General features: G+C 61.8%; 1 protein-coding gene across 10 annotated transcripts in view; it reads right to left on the bottom strand.

The window, feature by feature from the left end:
* BRSK2 (BR serine/threonine kinase 2) overlaps positions 1-9,717 on the bottom strand; it is a 61,374-nt gene extending 51,657 nt beyond the window's left edge. For 6 of the 10 annotated variants that reach the window (XR_012076875.1, XR_012076874.1, XM_072970562.1 and 3 more), the window contains exon 1: positions 9,229-9,322. Coding sequence is in view for 8 of the 10 variants with exons in the window: in XM_072970562.1 (XP_072826663.1) it covers positions 9,229-9,322 (94 nt within the window). In the remaining 2 variants the exon portion in view is untranslated. Of the gene's footprint in view, positions 1-9,228 lie in introns of all 10 variants that reach the window. The other 4 variants (XM_072970564.1, XM_072970560.1, XM_072970558.1 and 1 more) reach the window with 2 other exon arrangements.
* Positions 9,718-20,223: the final 10,506 nt, after the last annotated feature.

Genomic DNA, 20,223 nt, shown 5'->3' on the forward strand with positions numbered 1-20,223 from the left:
GGGGCCGAGCAGAGCGTCAGCTGCTCCTGCGCAAGAGCATGTGTCGGAGCCACAGGCCAGGAGTGTCGGCAGAGATGCTCTGGGAGGATGGAGCTGGAGGCGTGGGCCAGAGGTGGGCAAGGCCGCGGCCGCCCCACCCTAGCGCTGACCACCTTGCGCACCATCTGTCCACCTTTGGCAGTGTATCCTCAAACTGGCCCTCGGCGAAGGGACCACCGCAGCCAAGGAGGTGGTGCTGGGTGTGGAGCCAAGGCCCACTGGGACATGAGGAGACAAGGGCTCTGGAGCGGGCTGGTCCCAGCACCCCAGGAGGGCCTCCCTCAGCCCAACAGCCCTGCGGCCCACAGCTCTGTGCCTGGTCCCTCACCCACACCCTCCAGGGCTGCAGTGGTCTCGGGGGTGAGGGGCCAGTGAGTGACCAGCCACCTGTTCTCACTTGCTTAGGCCCAACCCCAGAACAACAGAGCCAAAGCCTGGCGTTAACTGCCCTGGGCCTGATCCTCTGTGTGCCCAATGGGCAGTGAGGCCTCCAGGCTGGGCAGACCCACTGCCCCCAGGCAGGGCCAGGTCTGCACTCTGCTGTGTGCCCCACACTGGCACCAACCACCATGGCACCAGGGTGGGGACAGGAATGAGAGTGGGACAGGCCACAACCACACCTGGTTTTCTCTCTGGTGGGGGGGGGGGGCAGCATCAGCATCACCGGGGAACAAGAAATGCAGCTCCTCGGGCCCATCTGACCTGCCGAGGCAGCCCCAGGCCATGGCCCCCAGCAGCCTCCAGGTGCCATGTGCAGGAGCCAGCAACGGAACTCAGGCTCAGGGAAACAGCCCTTTAGTGTTGAAGTCCCAGCATCGGACTGGGCTTCTGCCACTTTGGGAAATCAGAGTTCACTTCTCAGGATGCCAGCGGTACAGTGCATTTTTAAAGAGACTCAATCTTTTAGACAGAACCCTGAAATATTTACAGTTAAATGATGTCCAGGGTGGGGAAGGGGGTGCGGAGGTGACGCAAATGGACCGTGTGTGGCCAAGACTGGGGTTTGCTCGAGGGGCCAGGGCGCACTTCTCTCTACTGCTGCGCCTGCAAACGACTGTGTACAAAGGAAAATAAGGAGGTGGTTCCACGGGGGTGCAGGCACATGGGCCCCCAGGCCAGGTGGGCCCCCGGGACAAAGGATGCTGTTTGCCAGATGGTCAGCGGGGTGGGGACACAGGCAGGATAGGGCTGCATCCCAGGGCGCCATGTGGCAGCAGGAAGGGACCAGACAAGCCCCTCAGCAGCCCTGGGACTGTGCCCCCACCCTGGGCCCCTCAACCTAGCACAGCTGGCTGGCCCAGCTGTGCCACAATCCCCTTCCGCTCTCCCCACTGACCACCTCCAAAACGAGAGCTGCACGCAAACCCCGAAGCCAAGGGGATAAGCACGCGCGACACCCATCTGTCTGCCCGTCCCCATTTCCCCCTCGGCTCCCCTGCCCAGGCCGAGCCCACTCCCAGGCAAGTGCCCAAGGGCGACACCAGCTGCTGCAGCTGTACCAGGTCCCCGCTTAGCCCTGAGCATGCACTGCACGCCTCCTTGGGGTATCCTGACCCTCGTGCCTGAACCATTGCGGGGAAACTGAGGCCGGCAGACATGTGACTTCCCCACCGCAGGGTCTGGGCTCCTCACCAAACACCCAGGAGAGGCCCTGTCTTTGGGCCCTGCACAGAGGCTGACCCCAGGGTCCCCGCATGATCACAGGTCCTCTGTGTCTCCTGGCTGGCTCCTGGGGTGGCCAGGAGGCTCTGTCTGAATGGTCCCAGGGGACTCAGCTCCTCACACAGGCTGCTGGGACACTCCAGGCAGGCCCCTCTCCATGGGCGTCAGGGCCACACTCACTCCTGGGGGATGCCTGCATTCCTCCAGGGAGGAAAGCTGCCCTGAGGGGCTGCCCAGGCTCCACCACAGGCCCTCGCTGGACCACAGGGGAGTCTGAGATGGGGTGGGCAGAGCTTGTGGCGCCCCACTCCCGAGCCTCCAGCCTGGAGCCAGCGTCAACGCCTGAGGAAGCGGGACCCACACACCCAATGTGCCTCTGGACCGTCCCAGACAGAATGAGATGCGGGAAGCACCCAGCCCGGGGACTGGCCTCCTGCCCTGCCCCGCCCCACCCGGGGCCACCTCTGGCCAGGGCCTCTCCTGACTCAGCTCCCGGGAGGGGTCTCCTGACCAGGCGGCCCAGGCAGTGGCCCCAGCACCACCCCGCCTCCAGCCTGTGGCCCGTGGGGCTCACGCCAGCCACAGGGCAGGGCTCGTTGGGCTCCCAGGCAGCCACCCCTCAACAAGTAGGGCTGACCAGGCGCTGTCTCCTCAGACCCCACTCATCCTGGCCCCCAGCCTAAGCCAGCGGCTGCCAGCATTGCTGGAGTCGCCCGGGAGCACCCCAGCCCAGCCACCCCCACAGATGCCGCATTCCTGGCCAGACAGCCTCCTGCCGCCCCCTAAAAACACCCACAGCCCTGAGATGGAGCGGCAGCCTGACATGTCCCCAGCTCCAGCAATGTCACTCAGGCCACGTGGGTGGCTGTTCGGGCTGCCTTCCCACCTCTGCTCTGGGGCCAGGGAGGCCAGCCCTGCCCTCCAGGACCCCGGGGCCCAGGCTGAGCCCAGAGTGGGCAGCCACGGTGCAGGTGCCCTGAGGCCCTCCCCACACCCCAACCCAGAACCAAAAGGCCCTGGAACCTTCCATTCACTGTCAGCCAGGCCCGCTGGCAGGGCCTGGAGGAGGCCCAGGAGGGGCAGCCGGCCCCAGGCACCCAGGGGGACGAGGATGTGGCCACCACCTGGGGAAGCAGCTCTGTCCTCACAGGCCAGCACCCCTAGCCAGGGTGGGTGTCCCCAGGATGCCGAGCCAGCGCCCTACACACATCGACCTCAGTAGCCCTTGAAATTCAGCCAGAGGCACTGTCACCCTAGTGCATAGGGAAGAAACTGAGGTCCGGCAGCAGCCCCCAGGCCCCGAGGGATGGAGTCAGCAAGGACGGGGAGAAGGCCACCGGAAGAAAGACAAGGGCGGTTTTTTCGAGCTGCGCCAGGCCTGCTGGAGCCTTGTCCTGCGGGGGGCGGGGGGCGCCCAGCTGCCCGGCTCTAGAACACTGGCCCCTCAGAGGCGGCAGGACAAGGCCTGGGCCGCCTCTCAGGACCCAGCCCGGCACAATCCCTGCTTTGTCCCTGCGGCCTCTGCCCCAGCCCAGCCTCCATCTTGTCCAGAGTTCAAGGCTGCTGGCCCGGGCCTGCCCCACTCGGCCGGCCACCATCCCTGGGGTGAAGCCTCGGGCAGGCCCATGGGCAGCTCAGCCATCCTCCGCCAGGGCCTGGGGCTCTGGGCCAGGCTCACAGAGGGCCACCCCGGGCCCACCACCCAGTGCTGTGTGGCCTGGTCACATCAGCCGGCCCGTGGATGACGGCAGGACTGGGTAGCCTGGCACCGTGGTGGGCTTTCCTGGGGCAGTTGTCCAGAGGAACTGGCTCTCCCCATATCTGAGAGGACTTCTGGCAGAATCCAGGGCAACACAAGGGACACCAGCAGAGAAGGGGGTCTCTTCCCTCCCCCGAGACCCTCAAGGGGCCCTGACAGATGCTGGCCTGCTGTCCTCCTCCTGGACACCATGCACCACAGATGTGCCCCCGACATTGTGCTTGGCCATCAGAGCCTCACAGAAGCTCAGGAAATGCTGCCCTACAGATGGGGCCTGAGGCTCAAAGTCCCTCAGCTCCCGAGCCCAGAGCCCGGGACAGCTCTGTCCCTGGGCTGCGCTTCCACAACCAGGGGCACAGAACCACCCCGTTAGGGTCCAAGTTGGCCACAAGGGCCAGAGAGGCCAGCCGATGCGGGCAGCACACGGGGCTGCAGGCAGGTGGCGAGGCCTCTTTCCCACCCTGGACGCCCCGCCACCACGCTCGCCCTCTGTGCGCAGCAGGCCTCCGAGAGCACAGCGTGCCCCCTTCCAAGGGGCCCAGCCTATGCACTGGACACAGGCAGGAAGGGCCCTGGGCCCGAGGAGCTGCCAGCACAGCCCCACCATGGAGGGTGCGGGCAGCCAGAGGACACAGTCAGGGTGCTAACTTGAGAGAACCTGACCCTCCCAGGTCCCCAAAGAAATCGGGTCTGTGTCTGCCAGCCTTGAAGGCACAGGTGCTCCAAACTAGAGCACCAGGAGACCATAAAGTTGCCCCAGCACCCCTCGTGAGTGCAAGCCACAGAGCCTCTGACTCCAGGCACACAGACGGTGCCAAGCACCCGCAGGGCTGGTGCTCAGGCAGAGCGGATGCAGACAGTGCTGCTGGCAGGCCACATCTGCCTTCCAAGAAGCCATCCCCCTCCCCCTCCTTGCCGCCCACCCACCCCTGACTTCTCTGGCATTTTCAGGCCCAGTGGTCACCCCACAGATAAGCAATGGTGATGAGAACGAGGGGAAGAAGGAGCCAGAGAAAAGCATGTGTGGGTGGGGAAGGCGCACACTCGCTCAGGCCACAGCAGTGCTGGCTAGCCGCTGGTGTGGGCAGCAGGGGACTCCGGCGCCCTGCGGCACAGCCCTCACTGGCCCCACACAGCCCTCAGGGTGGCTGGTTGGTTCCGGGCTGGGAGGCAGGGGGAATCCACACCCTCCCCCACAACATGCATGGCCAAGCCTGCGAGTCACCAGTAAGGATGGGGTGTCCCTGGCCAGTCTCCAGCAGGCCAGTGGGACCAGGAACCCCACAATCCGCGGCTGCTCTGCTCCTGGGCCCTGAGCACATTCTGGGTGACTGTCTGTGCATCGGGGTTCACTTGTGCCCTTCCTGGTACAGATGCCCCTTACCCCATCCCTGCAGAGTAGTGGCCACTGCCAGTGGTGACTCAGGCAGGATGCGTGAAAACTCAGAGGTGCTCAGAGCCACAGGGGACCTCAGTAGGTAAGGGACACTCTGGAACCAGGGTGCTGGGGCTCTGTTCACCCCAGGACCCTCCCATCCTACCTTCAGGAAACTGCCCATCCTTTGAGGTGAGACCCCCATCAGGCTGGGGACCCCCATGCAGAGCTGCCCTCCACCCAGAGGTTGGCTCTCAGCTGAGGAAAGAGGCTTCCTGGGGCAGGGTCTGTGCTCAGGAGGACAGCTGGGTGGCATCGGTCCCACTCAAAGTTGCAGACGGGGTGTCGAGCCTTTCTGACCACTGCATGGGGCCAGAGAGATAGGTGGGGGCTCCCCACGGCCCCCACCCAAGCTCTGCCCACCACTGTTTGAGAACAGGGTCCGAACTTTTAACCGAGCTCATGTCCTGAGTGCGTGTGGGCCTCCTGCCATCCCCAGGAGCTGATGCCCTTGACCAAAGCACCAAGTTCAGAGCCTGTTTTCTCACTTATGAAACGGGTTGGGTAAACTGAGGCCAGCCTGAGGACAGCGTGGGGCGCCCTTGACTCGTGGCAAGGGGCAACAAGGCCTGCCGATGGCACTGACCGTCAGACGTGACGGGTGGTCCACATGTGGCCAGTGGAGGCTGACCCCACTCACCCTGCTCTGTCCACCTTCACTGGGCGCCCCAAGTCCAGTGCCTCCATCCATCAGGGAGGCCTGCTCCTTCTCCAGGCCTCAGCCCCCAGGGCACCCCAGGCCGGCTCCTGGGCCAGCCCCTGCCCCATCCCCAGGGCCGATGCACCACGGCCACTCGCCAACTGGAAAGCTGCCACCTTCTGCCCAATTTTCCAAAACTGACATCGTCCTCCATGCCCCAGGGCCTCACCTCTGGCTCTGCCTCCCCCGGCCTGCTCCAAGCTGGCCTCCCTCCAGCTCCAGGCCGGGGGTCACCTCAGGGTCTGCCGGCACAGTCTCCAGCTCACCTGTTTCTCCTTTATCACACCTGTCTCTCCTCCCAGCACACCGTCTCTCCCTCCATGTCACCTGTCTCTTCCCAGCTCACCGGTATCTCCCTCACTCACCTGCCCCTCTTCACTAGCTCCTCCCCCTCCAGGAGTCCTTTCCAGCCTGCCTGCCACCAGCACCCACACTGATTCTCCAAGGGTCCCTCGAGAACTGGGAGAGGACGGCCCCCCACCAGCCCTCCAGCCAGATAAGCAGCAGGGAGGCCCCTCACGCCCACTGTCCCTCTTTAGCTGGACTGACCCCTCACCTCAAAGCCTACCTCGCCTGCCGCCCACTGGGTGCAGGGCTTCCAGGGTAGGCCCCACATCTTACTGTGCACCTCGGCTCTGAGAAAGGCTCACAGAACCACCGCCCTCCCCTCCTCCCGCAGGATCCTCCTGGCCTGCCGGGCCGGTGGCATCCTGGTTCCGGCAGTGCCGTGTGTGGCTCGGTTTCCCAATGGGGCTGGAGGGATGAAGGCTGCACTGCCTACACAGCTCACCCCCTGGACCTCCCCAGGCCCTGCTAGACCCTCTGGAGATGCCCTCACCCCAATCAGGGGGAGGCCAGGCAGGCCTCAGCAGTGAACTCCACCCCGCACGGCGACACCTGCCCCTGGATGGCTGTGCAGAGGGGATGACTTCTTGACCACTGCCTCGCCAGCCCTAATGGGGACAGACCGGCTCACTGAGCCCGACACCAAATGAACACAACAGACCCACCCGTGGCCTAAAAGCTAAAACAGAAGTGGGAACTAGGCCCTGCCAGCCTCCGGAGGGGCGTCCGGCCAGGTGGAGGTGGCGGCTCTGCCCACACCTGCACTCTACACCTGGCAGCATCGCCCACCCGCATCTGATTCCCCAAGTGCAGTGTTTTGAGAGAGAGCAGAGGGACTGCCTCCCAGCGGACCCTGGCTTGGGACATGCCAGCCAGGGCGCCCGGGTCAGATGGGCCCAGAGGCCCAGCTACAGCACGGAGCTCACCAAAGCCTACTCTTCCCAGCACCCCCTTTACAGACAGGACTTGGACAGAGGGCGAGGAGAACGGAGGTGTCTGTGAGACGAGGAAAGCCAGGCTGGGGCCAGGGGACACACCACAGGCCCCGGGCCTGGGGCCTGCACGGCTCCACCAGCAGCAGGTCCCCAGCAGGACCAACGTCCCAGGGAGGGAGGCGGCAACAGAAGTTCTTCCACTGAGGCCTCCCGGCAGAAAGCCTGGTCCCCAGATGAGGTCAGACGTTTGCCGAGGGAGCAAAAGGCCAGGCCTCGGAAGTCACAGCTCTCTGGGCATTTGGTGTCGAAGGCCAACCAGCAGGCCGAGGGGCCAGGCCTGGCACACACACACCAGGAGGCCCCACGTCCACTAAACTCCAACGACCCTTCAAAAGAAGAGACAGAGAGACAGGAGCCTGAGGGACGGCCTCCTCCCCAGCCTTTCCAGGAAGCAGGTGCTCCAACCATCAGAACCTGGGTAGCAGCTCAAAGCACTCAATGAGGCCAGAAGGAACTCAGGACAGACAGACCCCCCCCCCCCCCCCCGAGCGCAAGTGCCTCAACTGGACCCCTCCAGGGCAGATAACACTCAAAAGGGAGGGGCCTGAGAAGGGAGACTGCTGGTGTCCTGGGCCACACAGAGCTGCTTCTAAACATCACCGGCAGCATGTTGTTCACACACGGCTCATCCTTTTGTACTCATTACTGTTAATTACAGGGGAAACCTCCTGTAATTAACTGTACGACAGTAGGGCTCAATGAAGAGCACGGAGACCAGCCCCCACCCACGGAGACCGGCACGCGCGGCACTGTATGCAATTCACTGCTGTCATCACTTACACGCTGACGTTTCCTTATAATAGCATTTTATTGGTTAGATAATTAGATTATTTCACTGCCTCCTGTATTCTGCTGCCCCAGGCCCCTCCCCCACCAAGAATTTCACCAACTACTGGAAACATGCATATTCTGAACTCAGTTGAACACGGGCTGTCTGCCACTTCCTCCTGGAACCCGGGCCCCGCCACCCTGACTCCCAGAGGCGTTGCACCACTGCCCAGGACCCCCTGGTGCCTCAGCTGCCTACCCCAGAGAGGGAGAGGGAGCTCCCACTGCCCTGGCCCAGGCACCTTCCTGCGCTCTGCCTTAGTTACATCACAACCCGGGCTCTCCTCCCCCCACCCCCAGCCAGGGGTTTGGCCCACTTTCCTCCCACCTCCAGGCTCCGCCTCTGGGCCACCCTGGGGGGCTTGGAGAGGGCTTGCAGCATCCCTGGCCACAGCAACCCCCTCCTGGGCGCCGATCCTGCACGGGGTGGGGGGGGGGGTCCAGCCCTGCCGCACCCTCCTCCTCCCTTCCTCTGCTCTAGGAACTTCCCAGAGAGACAAGGAGGAGGTAGTGCCACTCGGACTTCTGGGCCGCCAAGAGAGGCCCATCCAGGGAGAAGAAAGAAAATGGCTGAGCCCAGCCTCCCACAAAGCCACTCTGAGAGCGCCTGGCCAGCCAGACGAGGGGCTTGGCAGCCGGGCCGCCCCCTCCTCCTGCAGACTGGGCTGCTCCACTACCAGTGTGGGATCCGGGGCCCGGGATCCGCGGTGGGGCCCGGTACCAGTCTCTCTCTCTCCCTCCCCTGGGAAGTGCAGTGTCGCAGACATTCTGAGCAGAGGTTGGGAGGCGAGAGAGGCGCTGTCCAGCCCTCGGAGTGGCGCCGACACTCTCCCACTCCCACCTTGGAGGGAGGTCCCGGCCTGGCCAGAGTGGCCCGGTTCCCCGCACGTCGCGCACGGCGGCCTCCCCGCCCGCCGGCCTCCTGAGTTGGGGGTCGCGGCCGGGGGCGCGCGGCTCGGGGCGCAGCTGCTCGGGCAACACGCCTATTAGCGCGGCCGCGGCAGACGGCAGATGGGCGCCCGCTCGGCCCCCTCCTCCCGCGGCACAATGGGCCCGGTCGCTCGGGCGCACAATGCGGCCGGGGCCGCGCACCTGCAGCCCGGCCGAGGGGCGCTGGCCGGGCCCGTGCGCCCCCGTCCGCGCCGCGTGTCCTTGGGCCGCGCGCGGCCGACCGCAGCCGCGCGGCCTGCGGGGCTCCGCGGCGGGACCTGGGGCCCGGCCGCCCATTGTTCGCGGCCGCTGGCCGGAGCCGCGGGCCGGGCCTGCAGCACCCCGCTCCGGGTGGCCTCCTTCCCGGGCCCCGACTCCGCGCGCTGGCGCCGGCCTCCCCGGCGGCGGGCCTGTGCGCCCCGGTCCTCCCCGGCCCCCCGGTGCCCCCACTCCCCATCGGTGTCCTGGTCCCCCGGCCCTTCCGTGTCCCGGGGCCCCCAGGTCCCAGCCCCGGCCCCAGCTGGCCCGCACGCACCTGTCTGCCCCTTGCCCAGCGTCTTCTCCAGCCGGTAGGGCCCCACATACTGCGCGTGCTGCGCCCCGCCGCCGTCCTTCCCCGTCGATGTCATCGCTCCCGGGCCCGGCGCCGGCAAGGTGGGCGCCCCGGGCGGGCGGGCGGGCGGCGGCAGGGAGGGGCCGCGTCCGTCCGCGTCCGTCCGTCGGTCGGCTGAGCCGGGTCGGCGGCGCCCGGCGGGCCGCGCTCGTTCCGCGCCCCCCGCGCCTCCCCCGCGCCGCCGCCCCCCTCGCCCGCGCCCGTTCCGCTGCGGCCGGCCCGCGCTGTCTCCGCCTCTCCGAGAGGACCAGGCGGGCGGGGGCACCAGGCTTCCTCCGCCGCCGCCGCCGCCGCCGCCGCCGAGGCCCGCTCCCCGCGCCCCGCGCCCCCCGCGCACGCCCGTCCGTCCGTCCGCGGCCGCGCAGCCGAGCCGAGCCGAGCCGAGCCGCCGAGCCGAGCCGAGCCGAGCCGAGCCGCCGAGCCGAGCCGAGCCGAGCCGAGCCCGTACGAGGGCAGCCGGATGCAGCGGCGGCAGCGAGTGGTTCCCGCGCCGGTCAATCAGGGGCGCCGGCCAATCAGCGGTGCGTTCCGCCCGCCCACGTCCTCCCCCCGCCCGCCTCCGCGGGGCCTCGGCGAGAGCTCCGGGGAGCTGGTCTCGGGGAGACGAGGCGTGGTTCGGGCGAGGCCGGGCGGGGTCGAGGTGGGTTGAGGACTAGGCGTCTCGGGTCCGCAGCCCGCCGCCCTCGGCCTCGCCCGGCCCCGCCGCGCCGCTGAGCTGTGTGTGCCGCGCGGCCCACTCTTGAAGCGCATCCCGGGACGGTGCAGGCGGCCGGCCGTGGGGGTGGGCAGTGTGCGGCCCCGGCTGCCGGAGCGGTCCCTGCTGGCCGTGACCACCGGGGCGGGAGGGAGTTACCAGCCCCTTCCCTCCTCCCCTCCCGGGGGCTGCGGCGCTGCGGGGCGGGCGACCCAAGCGTGACCTTGCATATCCCGAGGCCATGCCGGGGACACTGCCCTCCTCCGGTCCGTTTTCCTGGGTACACAACAGTGACCAGCACAGAGGGGTCAGGAACTCAACCAAGGTCACACAGCAAGCTTTTGTGAGAGCCGACCCTTCCTCCTTCGGGTCGGGCAGTTGGGCTGAAGGCGCACTGGCACGGACGGCTCCAGAGAGGCGCCTGCAGAGGCAGCCGGACTTGGAGGGCCCCTGTTTCTTGCGGAAACACGCTCTGCGTAAGCTAGTGTGGTAGAGGTGGGAGAAGAGAATTGAGGACTGGGAGCAGGGCACAGGTTGGGGAGGGGGTCGCACAACCCTTTGAGCCACTGGGTGCCTGGCCGTGGCGCGGGTCTATGGCCAAGTGGATTCACCAGCAGGTTTTCTGCACGCTCCGGCCCTCCACAGCCAGCCCTCACTCCCATCAGGATAATCCCCTGCTCCTGCCTGCCCTGGGGGAGGGCTGTGTGAACAATGGGAACGCCAAGATGGAGAAGCGGGTACAGCTCAGTGGTAGCGGTCATGCTTAGCATGCATGAGGTCCTGCGTTCAATCCCCAGTGCCTCCACTAAATTAAACAAACAAACAAACAGATGGAAACACCTGGATCTTCCTAGCACCCCTCCTGAGAGGGCCTGTTTGCATTTCTTTCTCCGCTACCTCAGCTCAGGAAAGGGACACAGCCCTCAAAATACCTGTGTGCTCCCCTGGGCCCTGGCAGGTGCCCCCACTTCCCGCTCGTTTAGGAGTCGGTGCTGGGCGCTATGCTGAGTGCCAGGGCCTCAAGGGGGGGCCGTGCCCTTCAGGGCGTTAAGCAGACTGCAGCAGACAGCTCCCGGCGTGGGGAGCGGGGGTGCAGTTTAAGCTGTATACTAGGTGACTTTGGGCCCTTGGACTAGAGAAGCTTCCCAGGGTCGAGGTCTGGCAAAGGCAGACCCAGAGTCATCAGGTCAAGGATGTGCAAGAGGTGGGCTAGAGCCGTCAGTGGGCAGAGGACAGATGGCTGGCCCAGGCACCTGGAGGAGGGACCCCTGCTAGGAACATGCCCCATGGCCTCCACATCTTCCTCAGCAGGAACTGTGCCTGGTCCGGTCACCTGGGCCTCCTCCATCTGCAGAGCTCATCAGACATCTTTCTTGTGCCCTCAGCAGCTCTGGCCCAGCTGACCTTTCTTATCTGGACGCTCTTGGGCTAAAACTGTGTTTTTAAAGATTCTCACTTCCCCACCCCCAGCCCACCCTGTGCTCCTGGAGTCTTTCTTCCCTCTCTGGCCTCTTCTCAGTCTTCTCTGTGTCCAGGCAGCCAGTACCATCGGCATGTCACAGGGCTCCATGGAGGATGCCTCTCCGTGCCTCTCCATGTCCTCCAGGTGACCGTGTCCGCCCTCAGCCCACCCCTGAATCACCATTGCCAGCCTCGCCCTCACTCCAGGGCTATGGGACAAGCTCCCCCTGTACCTGTCCTTCTATCCATAGTTTCTGACTTAACACACTCACAACAGAACACCTCATGTCCCCGTCTTTGAGGGGGTCAGAAGCATGACCCCTCATAGCCAGGCTCCCATCAGTCTGGTCCAGTGCTTGCTTTGGTGTAGACAAATTCCAGGCGGGAGGCTTGGCTGGAGGACCACAGCAAACACTTGAAAGAGAAATAACATGGACGATACACAAGCACTTTCAGAACCCAGAGGAGGAGAGAGCACTTCCTAGCTCGTTCCGTGAGGCCATCTTAACCCTGGTACCAAATCCGGAGACGAACATGTCAAGAGAAGAAAATTAAGGTCCGATATACTGCATGAGCCCAGACACAAAAACCTTTAATGGAATATTTGCAGGTTGATTCCAGGAATAAATTAGAAGAATAATACATATGACCAAGTAGGACTCCCTCCTAGAATGTGAAGTCACCTTAGTGTTTCAGAACTGACTGGTGTAGTTCGCCGTGTGAGTGGTCAGAAACAGGAAAGCCACACAATCATTTCAGTAGATTCAAACACACATGAAAAGCATCTGACAAGATCCAACACCCATTCATGGTTTAAACACACACACACAAACACACACACACACACCCGTCAGTAAACTAGGACTAGGTGGTGATGGTGAAAGACTTCGTGGGAATGAGGCAAAAACATCCACTACCACCACCTTCCTTCAGCCTAGAGATCCTAGCCAATGTAATAAGGCAAGGAAAACAAATTACACTTTATACATTCATATGATTGAAAAGGAAAAATTAAAACAATCTTGAGCCACAGATGACATTATTGTCTGCAGAAAATCCTAAACTACAAAGTCCTAGTAGAACTAATAAGTGGATTTGGCAAAGTCACAGGATATGAGGCCAAAATATAAAAATCTTATCTGTGTGTCCTAACAGTGGACAATTAGAAATTGAAATTATGAAAACAATACAGTTTCTAAGTAGACTCGAAAACCATGAAAACTTAGAGGTAAATTTAACAAAATAAGTGTGAGACCCGGACCCAGAAAACCATAAAATACCACTGAGAGACTTAAAAAGACCTAAATGAATGAAGAGTCATACCATGTTTGTTTCCAGACCAAACTTGAGTCTGTTCACTGGCTGTGCAGCAAAGCCAATCTATTGACACCAGGTGGTAGGGAAGGAAAGTACAGCATTTATTGCAGGCGACAAGCAAGGAGAATAGGCAGTTCATGCTCAAAAGACCAAAACGCCACGATGGCTTTCAGAGAAGGGTTCTTAAAGGCAGTGTGAGGCAGGCATCACAGGGTGCATGATCAGCTTGTGCACAATTCTCTGATTGGTTGGTGGTGAGGTAACAGAGTGTTGTTTCAGGAATCTCAATCAACAACCTCCTGGTTCCAACTAGTCTGGGGTCTATGTGCTGGTGGGCAGCATGCAGTTAATTTCTTCCAGCTGGTGGGGTTTCAGTATCTACAAAACAGCTCATAGGACATGGTTCAGGATATTATGTACAGCCCTTGAGGAGGAACTAAATTTCCTTAACTTTGTTTAGTGGTTAAACTATTATTATTTTGTCATGCTTGACTGCTTTCCTTTGTTTCTGCATTTTCTCACTTCTCCGATCAAATCTGCTCTTTGGAACTCAAGGAAGACTTAGGAGGCTAAAGCTTTTCTCCAAACAAGAGGAGGGGGACACGGGAGGCAGGAGTCTGTCCCTGAAGCCCCTGTAGGGTCCCACTTGGTTTCATGTTCATGGATTCCAGGACTCAACATTGTGAGTATATTGATTTTCCCAAAGTTGACCTATAGATTCGATACAATTTCAAGAAAACCACCCAGGTTTTTTGTTTTCGTTTTTTTAAGAAATTGACTATTTTAAAAGAAGTTGACTGCTTCTTTTTCCATAGCAGGTACTGCCTTCTAACATCCATTCTACATTAGCTTTGGACCATCTCCCCCTCTGGAACTCAGCCCCATGAGGCAGGGTCCTTGTCTTGTTTCTGGATGACTCTCCGGAGCCAGAGCCCAGCCTGGCACATGGCAGGCACGCAGCCAAGGAGCAACTTCCCTCTTCACATGCTCTTTTGTGAGCTTGTCTTCAGGGGCTGCCACAGGTGTGGGCATCTGTGTTGTGAGCGTTAGCTGGGGTCTCCAGGGGAGCCAGTCTGAAGGCAGTAAAAAACTTGTGTCCCAGCTCAAGCAGTGGGGCAGGAGAACTTCCCCTGACCTGCAGTACACTCAGCCTTCTGTGCTATTCAGGCCTTCAGCTGACTGGACAAGGCCCATCCACATGGGGGAGGATGATCCGCTGTACTGAGACCACCGATTCAGATGCTAACCTCATCCAGAAATGCCCTCCTGGATACACATTTGACCGAACGTCAGGGCCCCTGTGGCCCAGTCAGGTTGATGTGTAAAATTCACCCTCACACTGTGGGAGACATAGAACTCCTCACGCTTGTGAGCAAGGATGCCAGGTCTGGCCCGCTTGCATGATCCCTGTGCCTCTCTGATGGCATTCTTGCAGTAAATTTCCCAGCGCAGGGCAGTTAGGGCAGGGGGACTGCATTTTATAAGCCTTCCATCCCACACCCCGCATTGCCCTCTAGAAGCGTCGTGCTGACTTTACTGCCCTCAGTCCTGTTCATCCCTCCGTCCCCCGTACGTTAATGAACCACTTCTGTTCATCCCTGGGAGCCAGTCATGTTTCAACACCTGGCAATTCTGATGCACAAATTCCTCTTCATTCCTGTGGACGTTTCTGTTCACTGGTGAGCCTGGACACTTTCTTTCATGCATTTAGTAATTGTTTGCATTATTCATTTGTGAATTACTTCTTCATGTCTTCTGCCTACTTTCCTTCGGAGGTGTTCAGGCTTGTCTTACTGATTTGCAAGCGCCCGTTTTCCAGTGGAGACACCCACCTCCCCTCTGGTGTGCTTATGGCAAATACTTTCCCACACTCCTTCTTTGACTTTCAGTGTTGGTCATGGTGTCCTGTGGGCTAAGTACATTTTCAAGGTTGGTTCTGACAGACCTTGTAATCTTCCCTTTTGTAGCTCCAGCAAAGTGGCGGCGGTGTCTCCAGATTAGGGTCTTCCTACTGTCAATGACCTTAACCTCCAAGTTGGATTGGTTGGTGCTCTGGGACGCCTAGCCTTGGCTATTGACCAGGGGGCCCATCTGTCCACTCGGGGCCAACTGGGGTCTCCCACCTGATCACTTGGGAGGTCACCAGCCCCAGCAGAGCCTTGACCAAGCCCTGCCAGTAGCACCAGTGCTTGGGGTCTGTCTAGCAGCCTCACCATCTGTTGTCCTCTGTGATCAGCCAAACCCTCCCACCTGTGCCACCCCCCGGCAGCTTGTCTTGGGAGGGACCCCAAGGGAAACTGTGACTCGCTTCCTGGCTGGGCTGACTGCTAGCCACCACTTCCTAGGGGTCACCACACTACCCTTGAGCTCAGGGTGGGAAGGGAGAGGTGACCGACGCAAGTGGTTTGGAGCAGGTGACCCAGTGGGCCCCAGGGCCAGTCTCCGGTGCCTCCCTGGCCACATCGTGTGAGGACACACCCAGGTTCCAGTGGTTGGCCCTTGGAGCAGGCGGGCCCTGGGGGCCTCAGTGGCAGTTCCTCCGCTGAGTCCCCGCCCCATACTTCTCCCTGCTGCAGGAGAGGCCGAGGCCCTGCGGCCCAGGCCCCTGTCCGCCTCCTGCTGCACCCAGACCCCTCCCCACCTTCGGGCGACCGAAGAAGCGCTGAAGAGGACGTCCAGGGAGCAAGAAGGGCTCAGGAGTCTGAGTGCGCCTCTGGTCAGTGAGGGCCGACCTGGGCAAGATGGGGATCTTCCTGAGGGACCCCTAGGCCAAGGGGTGCTGGGTGCAGGGACAAGGATCTGGCCTGAGGACACAGACTTTATGGTCATTCAGAGGGAGGTGGCTGCCCTGAGGTCCCAGGAGGCTCTGAGCCCTGCCCTCAGCTTGGCGGTGGTTGCGGGGGGGGGGGGGGGGGCTTGTACCTGCTGGTGGGAGGAGGTGGGGGAGCCCCCAGAGTGCAGGGACTGCTGTCGCTGCAGGGTCAAGATCCAGGGCCCTGGGCCATGCTCCCCACCTCTGGTGGGGGTGAAATCGGCAAGTTCCACTCCCCACCCCATGTGTGTATTCCCATCAGTGTTTGAATGAGAAACGAGGAGTAAAAAAACAGGCTGTTGGAGCCAGTTGCACAACAATGTGAACACCACTGAACTACACGATTAAAAACGCTCAAGAGGGTAAATTTTATGTATATATTTAACCACAAATAAAAACGTGCAAAACAGGCTGGAAAAAAATGGGAGTCAGAGGCACAGTCTTAAAAGTGGGGCTTTTGTTCCTTCCCCCTCCCTGGGACTTGCTCGGGATTGGGGGGGAGGGGCAGCGTCCCGGCGCTGGGACCTCCGGGCGCGCCCCGACAGCGCCGGCAGCCGGGCCCCCGGCCCCGCGGCGGGCGCCGCGTGTGGGGAGGAGGGAGAGCGGCAGGAGAGGCCGACGGAAGGCATTGTTTCCAAGCCGGCTCTCCCCGCACTGGCCGCCTATCTTTGGAGCATTAATCCGGCTCCTCGAGAGACAGCCGGGCCGCACGCCCCCTCCTCCGGCTGGAGCTCGCGGGGCGACCCAGAGCGGAGCGCGCGCAGCCGCCCCGCGAGGAGGAGGGAGGAGGCCGGCCAGGCTGGCAGCGGCGCTCGTTTAGGCAAACGCAGTCAGCGCAGGTGCTGCAGTTGCGGGGGTGGGGGGAGCGTGCGGACTCCCTCCGCCCTTCCTCCGCGAGCGGGCCGCGGGGCGCTGACGCGAAAAGAGCCGGCGCCCGCGCGCTCCGGGAGGCCGCCCCGCGGGGTCTCCCGGCCTGACCGCGGGCCGGCACGAGCCATCACGACGCTCACACTCCGGCGAACCGCGGAGCAACGGTCGCGGCATTTCCGGGAAGACCGCCGTTGTGCTCGCTTGAGTAACGACGCGGCGCTGCGGGAACCCTGCAGAGGTCCCCGCCCGGAAGTGCTGGGGGCCGGCGCGGCGCCCCCGCCCTGCTTCCAGCGCTGTCTGCTCCTGGCTGGTAATGAGACCATTTATTTCTGTTTTCAGTTTGGGTTTTATTAGTATTAGGCCTATTATTTGCTTTTCAGGATTAGGAGAAGTACAGCAAACCTCCCCCCCGCCCCAGAACAGGGTCCCACTCTCCAAAGGGCAGCAGAGACATGAGCAGAAGAAAATCTCTGAACAACAATGTTGAATGTCCATCATTAAAGGTAATGTAATTCGGTGGACTGAGTCCGCATTTCTTGGAGCGTGCCTGCTTCATCACAGGTCTGGGCGTCCGTTCTCTGCAGGGGAGTAGCAGGCAGACCTGCGGCTCTGCCCTGTTAGTGTTTCCTGTGAAATCGATGGTCAACACAGGATTTTTCTCTTGTTTCCTCAAGACCCCCTCAACACCAGGATGGCTCACTTGGTCTTGATCTGACCCATTTTCTGAATCCCAGTGAGGGTGTGAGGCTGCCTGTGGTTGGCGCTTTGGTCATCTGTTGGGTCCACCCATCACACATGCATAAGAACTTCCACCCAAGCTCATTGGATAAACTCCAGTCCTGTCCCACCCCCCAGGAGCCGGGAGCCCCAGGCCCCCAGCCCCTTCTGGGAATGAACCACACAGCCTGGGCCTCCGCAAGGCCCAGGAGGGGGCCAAGCTCTGAGATGTCCCATGGGCCCCTCGAGGCCAGCAGCCGGAGGTCGGCTATTAAGGAAGCAGCTTACTTCAGTCAGTGAGATCTCGGACCATGGTCAGGACTTGGAATTCCTTTTGGTGACCTGAAAGTGGAGCCTTTTAGGGTGGGGTGGAGCTGTTGGAGACCACTTTCCTGGGTACACGGCCTCTGTCATGGCCGGTCTCAGGAGTGCAGTGGCTGGGATGGGAGCTGGTCAAGGCTGCTCATCCCGGGAGGGGCGCCGGTCCAAAGCAGAGGGAGAGGCAGGGAGGGGACCTGCTCGACAGCTGCAGGAGCACTGGTGGGGAGATGCCCTTGCCGGCCTTCAGCTGCAGCTGGTGTCCGGGGGTTGAGTCATCCACCCTCTCCTGGAGTGTCTGCTGCTCCTCAACCCTGGTGGGTCACGTGCAGTGGCCACGGTCGGGTGGTTGAAGGTCCCTGACACACACTCCCCCCGGAGCATTTAGCTCCTCCAGCCGGACCTTGAAGGCAGACCCCGGGGGAGCTGCTCGTTGCCCAGGTCATCGGCCCTTTCTCTGCTGTCCCTGCACCTGCTGCCCCTCTGGGCAGCCTTGACCCCACTGAGCACTCTCTGCACTCAGAGCTCCCAAGGCCCCTGTGTTCTGATCTCTCCTTTTCTCCTGCTCTAAGCCCTTCTCAGTGTCCTCATGGCCTCCCTCAAGCCACCTGCCCTGCTCGCTCACGTGGGTGTTGGCAGGTCTCTGGTCTCCAGTCCCCTGGCCTCTCCTATGCCGTCAGTGAAGAGTCCAGCCTGATCTAGTTCCGAGGCTCCCCTTGACAGGCTGGCCCATCTTCACACAGTGCCCCGTCCCTGCCCCACTGGTCAGTCTCCTCCTCCAGCCGCTGGCTCCAGACAGCAGCCCTGGTCTTCCTCTCTACCTGCTTGGGCACCTCTGTGAATGAACAAATGGTCACATTAGAGGGAACAGGAGGGACTGACAGTCCACGTGAGCAGCGTGGTCTCAGGACTGGCCTGGGCTGCAGACACAGGACTTCTCCCCGGAAGGGCAGCTGGCCTGAGTGAGGCCGGGGCCCCTGCTGAGTGCCTGCTCAGGTCACAAGATGGTCGCACCTCGGGGACGGGAAGGGGGACCTTGTGTCACTGACCACCTCCCTGCCATGGCCTGGATTGGGTCCTCCCAAATTTCCATGTTGAAGCCCAAACCCCAGCACCTCAGAGTGTGACTGAATTTGGAGATGAGGCCTTTAAAGAGGTGATTAGTGTAAAATGACTGAGGTGCCCTGGGGTGGGTCCTAATCCCACAGGACTGGCGTCTTTACAAGAAGAGATCAGGACACAGACACACGCAGACGGACGACCACGTGAGGACGCGGGAGAAGACGGCCGTCTCCACGCCGAGCAGAGAGGCCCTGGGCGGAGCCGGCCCTGCCCACCCCTGGACCTGGGACTCCGGCCTCCAGGACGGGGGACAGTAAACAATGCTGTTTAAGCCGCCCCGTCTGTGGGACTTTGCTAAGGTGGCCCTGGGGCAGTCACCCCACCTCTCAACCTTTCTCCCACTGCCCCCTGACCTGACGTGCTGATCGGAGATGAGGTCAGGAGCACCGGCCTCCCAGGGCAGGCTGCGTCCAGGCCACGACGTGAGGCCGGGGCCAAGGCCCAGGTGCGAGATGGACCTAGGCCTTCCCTCCTGCCTTTCATAGTGCAGGACATGTGCCTCCCCTGGAGCAGGTCCCAAAGTCCACATGGCCCTGTGAATTCCTTTGGCCAATGAGCCGTGGGCACAAGTGGCTGTGTGCTGTTCAGCCAGTCCCCGAAGGCCCTGTGTGCCCTCAGTCTCGAGGCCCTCACCAGATGGGGCACTGGGAGCACACAGAGCCCAGCACAGCTGGGAGCAAAGGCCCTGATCCCAGCTAAGCCTGGGGTGATGCTGTGGCCTGACAGCTCATTGTGAAAAACCATCAGGTTTGGGGTTGTTTCTCGGGAGAAATTTGAAGCAATGACTGAACAAAACAGGGAGCAGAGGCTGGAGGAGGATTTTCCTCTCTTCCACCCAGTGCCAGGGAGATACGAGGGGACGCACCCCCCATGCATACCCCTAGCTCAGCCCACAGCCTGACCCTGACCCACACCCGACCCTGAACCACACCCTGACCCTTAACCCTTAACTCAGAGTCTGCGTCCTTCAGACCTGCCCGACAAGCCTCAGTTCTAACCAACAGGCCAAACCAGCATAGCGGGGCGTATGTGCTCAGGGGCCTGGGGCAAGGGCAGTGGGGGCACAGGGCAGGTGGGCTGAGTGAGGGGGTCAGCTGCATGTCCTGGGGCAGGCAGGTTGGGGACCGGGGAGCTGCTGCGCCCCACTGAGCTGGTGCATGGAGCTGACTCCCTGCTGAGCTGCGAGGGCGCCCGGGCCAGTGTGCTGTGACCAGCGGTGTCCCCAGCCCGTCCTCGCCCTGGTGTTATGGTCACCTTTGGAAGCAGGTGGTTCATGGCAGGACTGATGGTACCACAGGCGCCCAGAGGGTAAGAAAATCTCATCCCTCACGTAGTAGGTCTCTTGGGGGGGCCTGGGGACCCCCACCGCTTGTGAGAGGGCAGGAGAACTGGGTCTTCACCCAGGTCAGGGTGGGGTGCGATGAGCCCCCACGTGGCAGGGACGCACATGGCTTGGCGCAGGGTGCCAGCAGGCAAAGCACACAAGGTCTTCTCAGCTCAGTGTAGTGTAAGTATGTCCCTTGAAATATTTGGGGCAAACTTAACGCTAAAAAGTACTCGTTTACCTGGAACTGCTTCCAGCTGCGCTAGCCTCCTGGCCCCTGGG

The sequence above is a fragment of the Vicugna pacos genome, chromosome 10, assembly GCF_048564905.1.
Source record: "Vicugna pacos chromosome 10, VicPac4, whole genome shotgun sequence".
Taxonomy (NCBI): Eukaryota; Metazoa; Chordata; class Mammalia; order Artiodactyla; family Camelidae; genus Vicugna; species Vicugna pacos.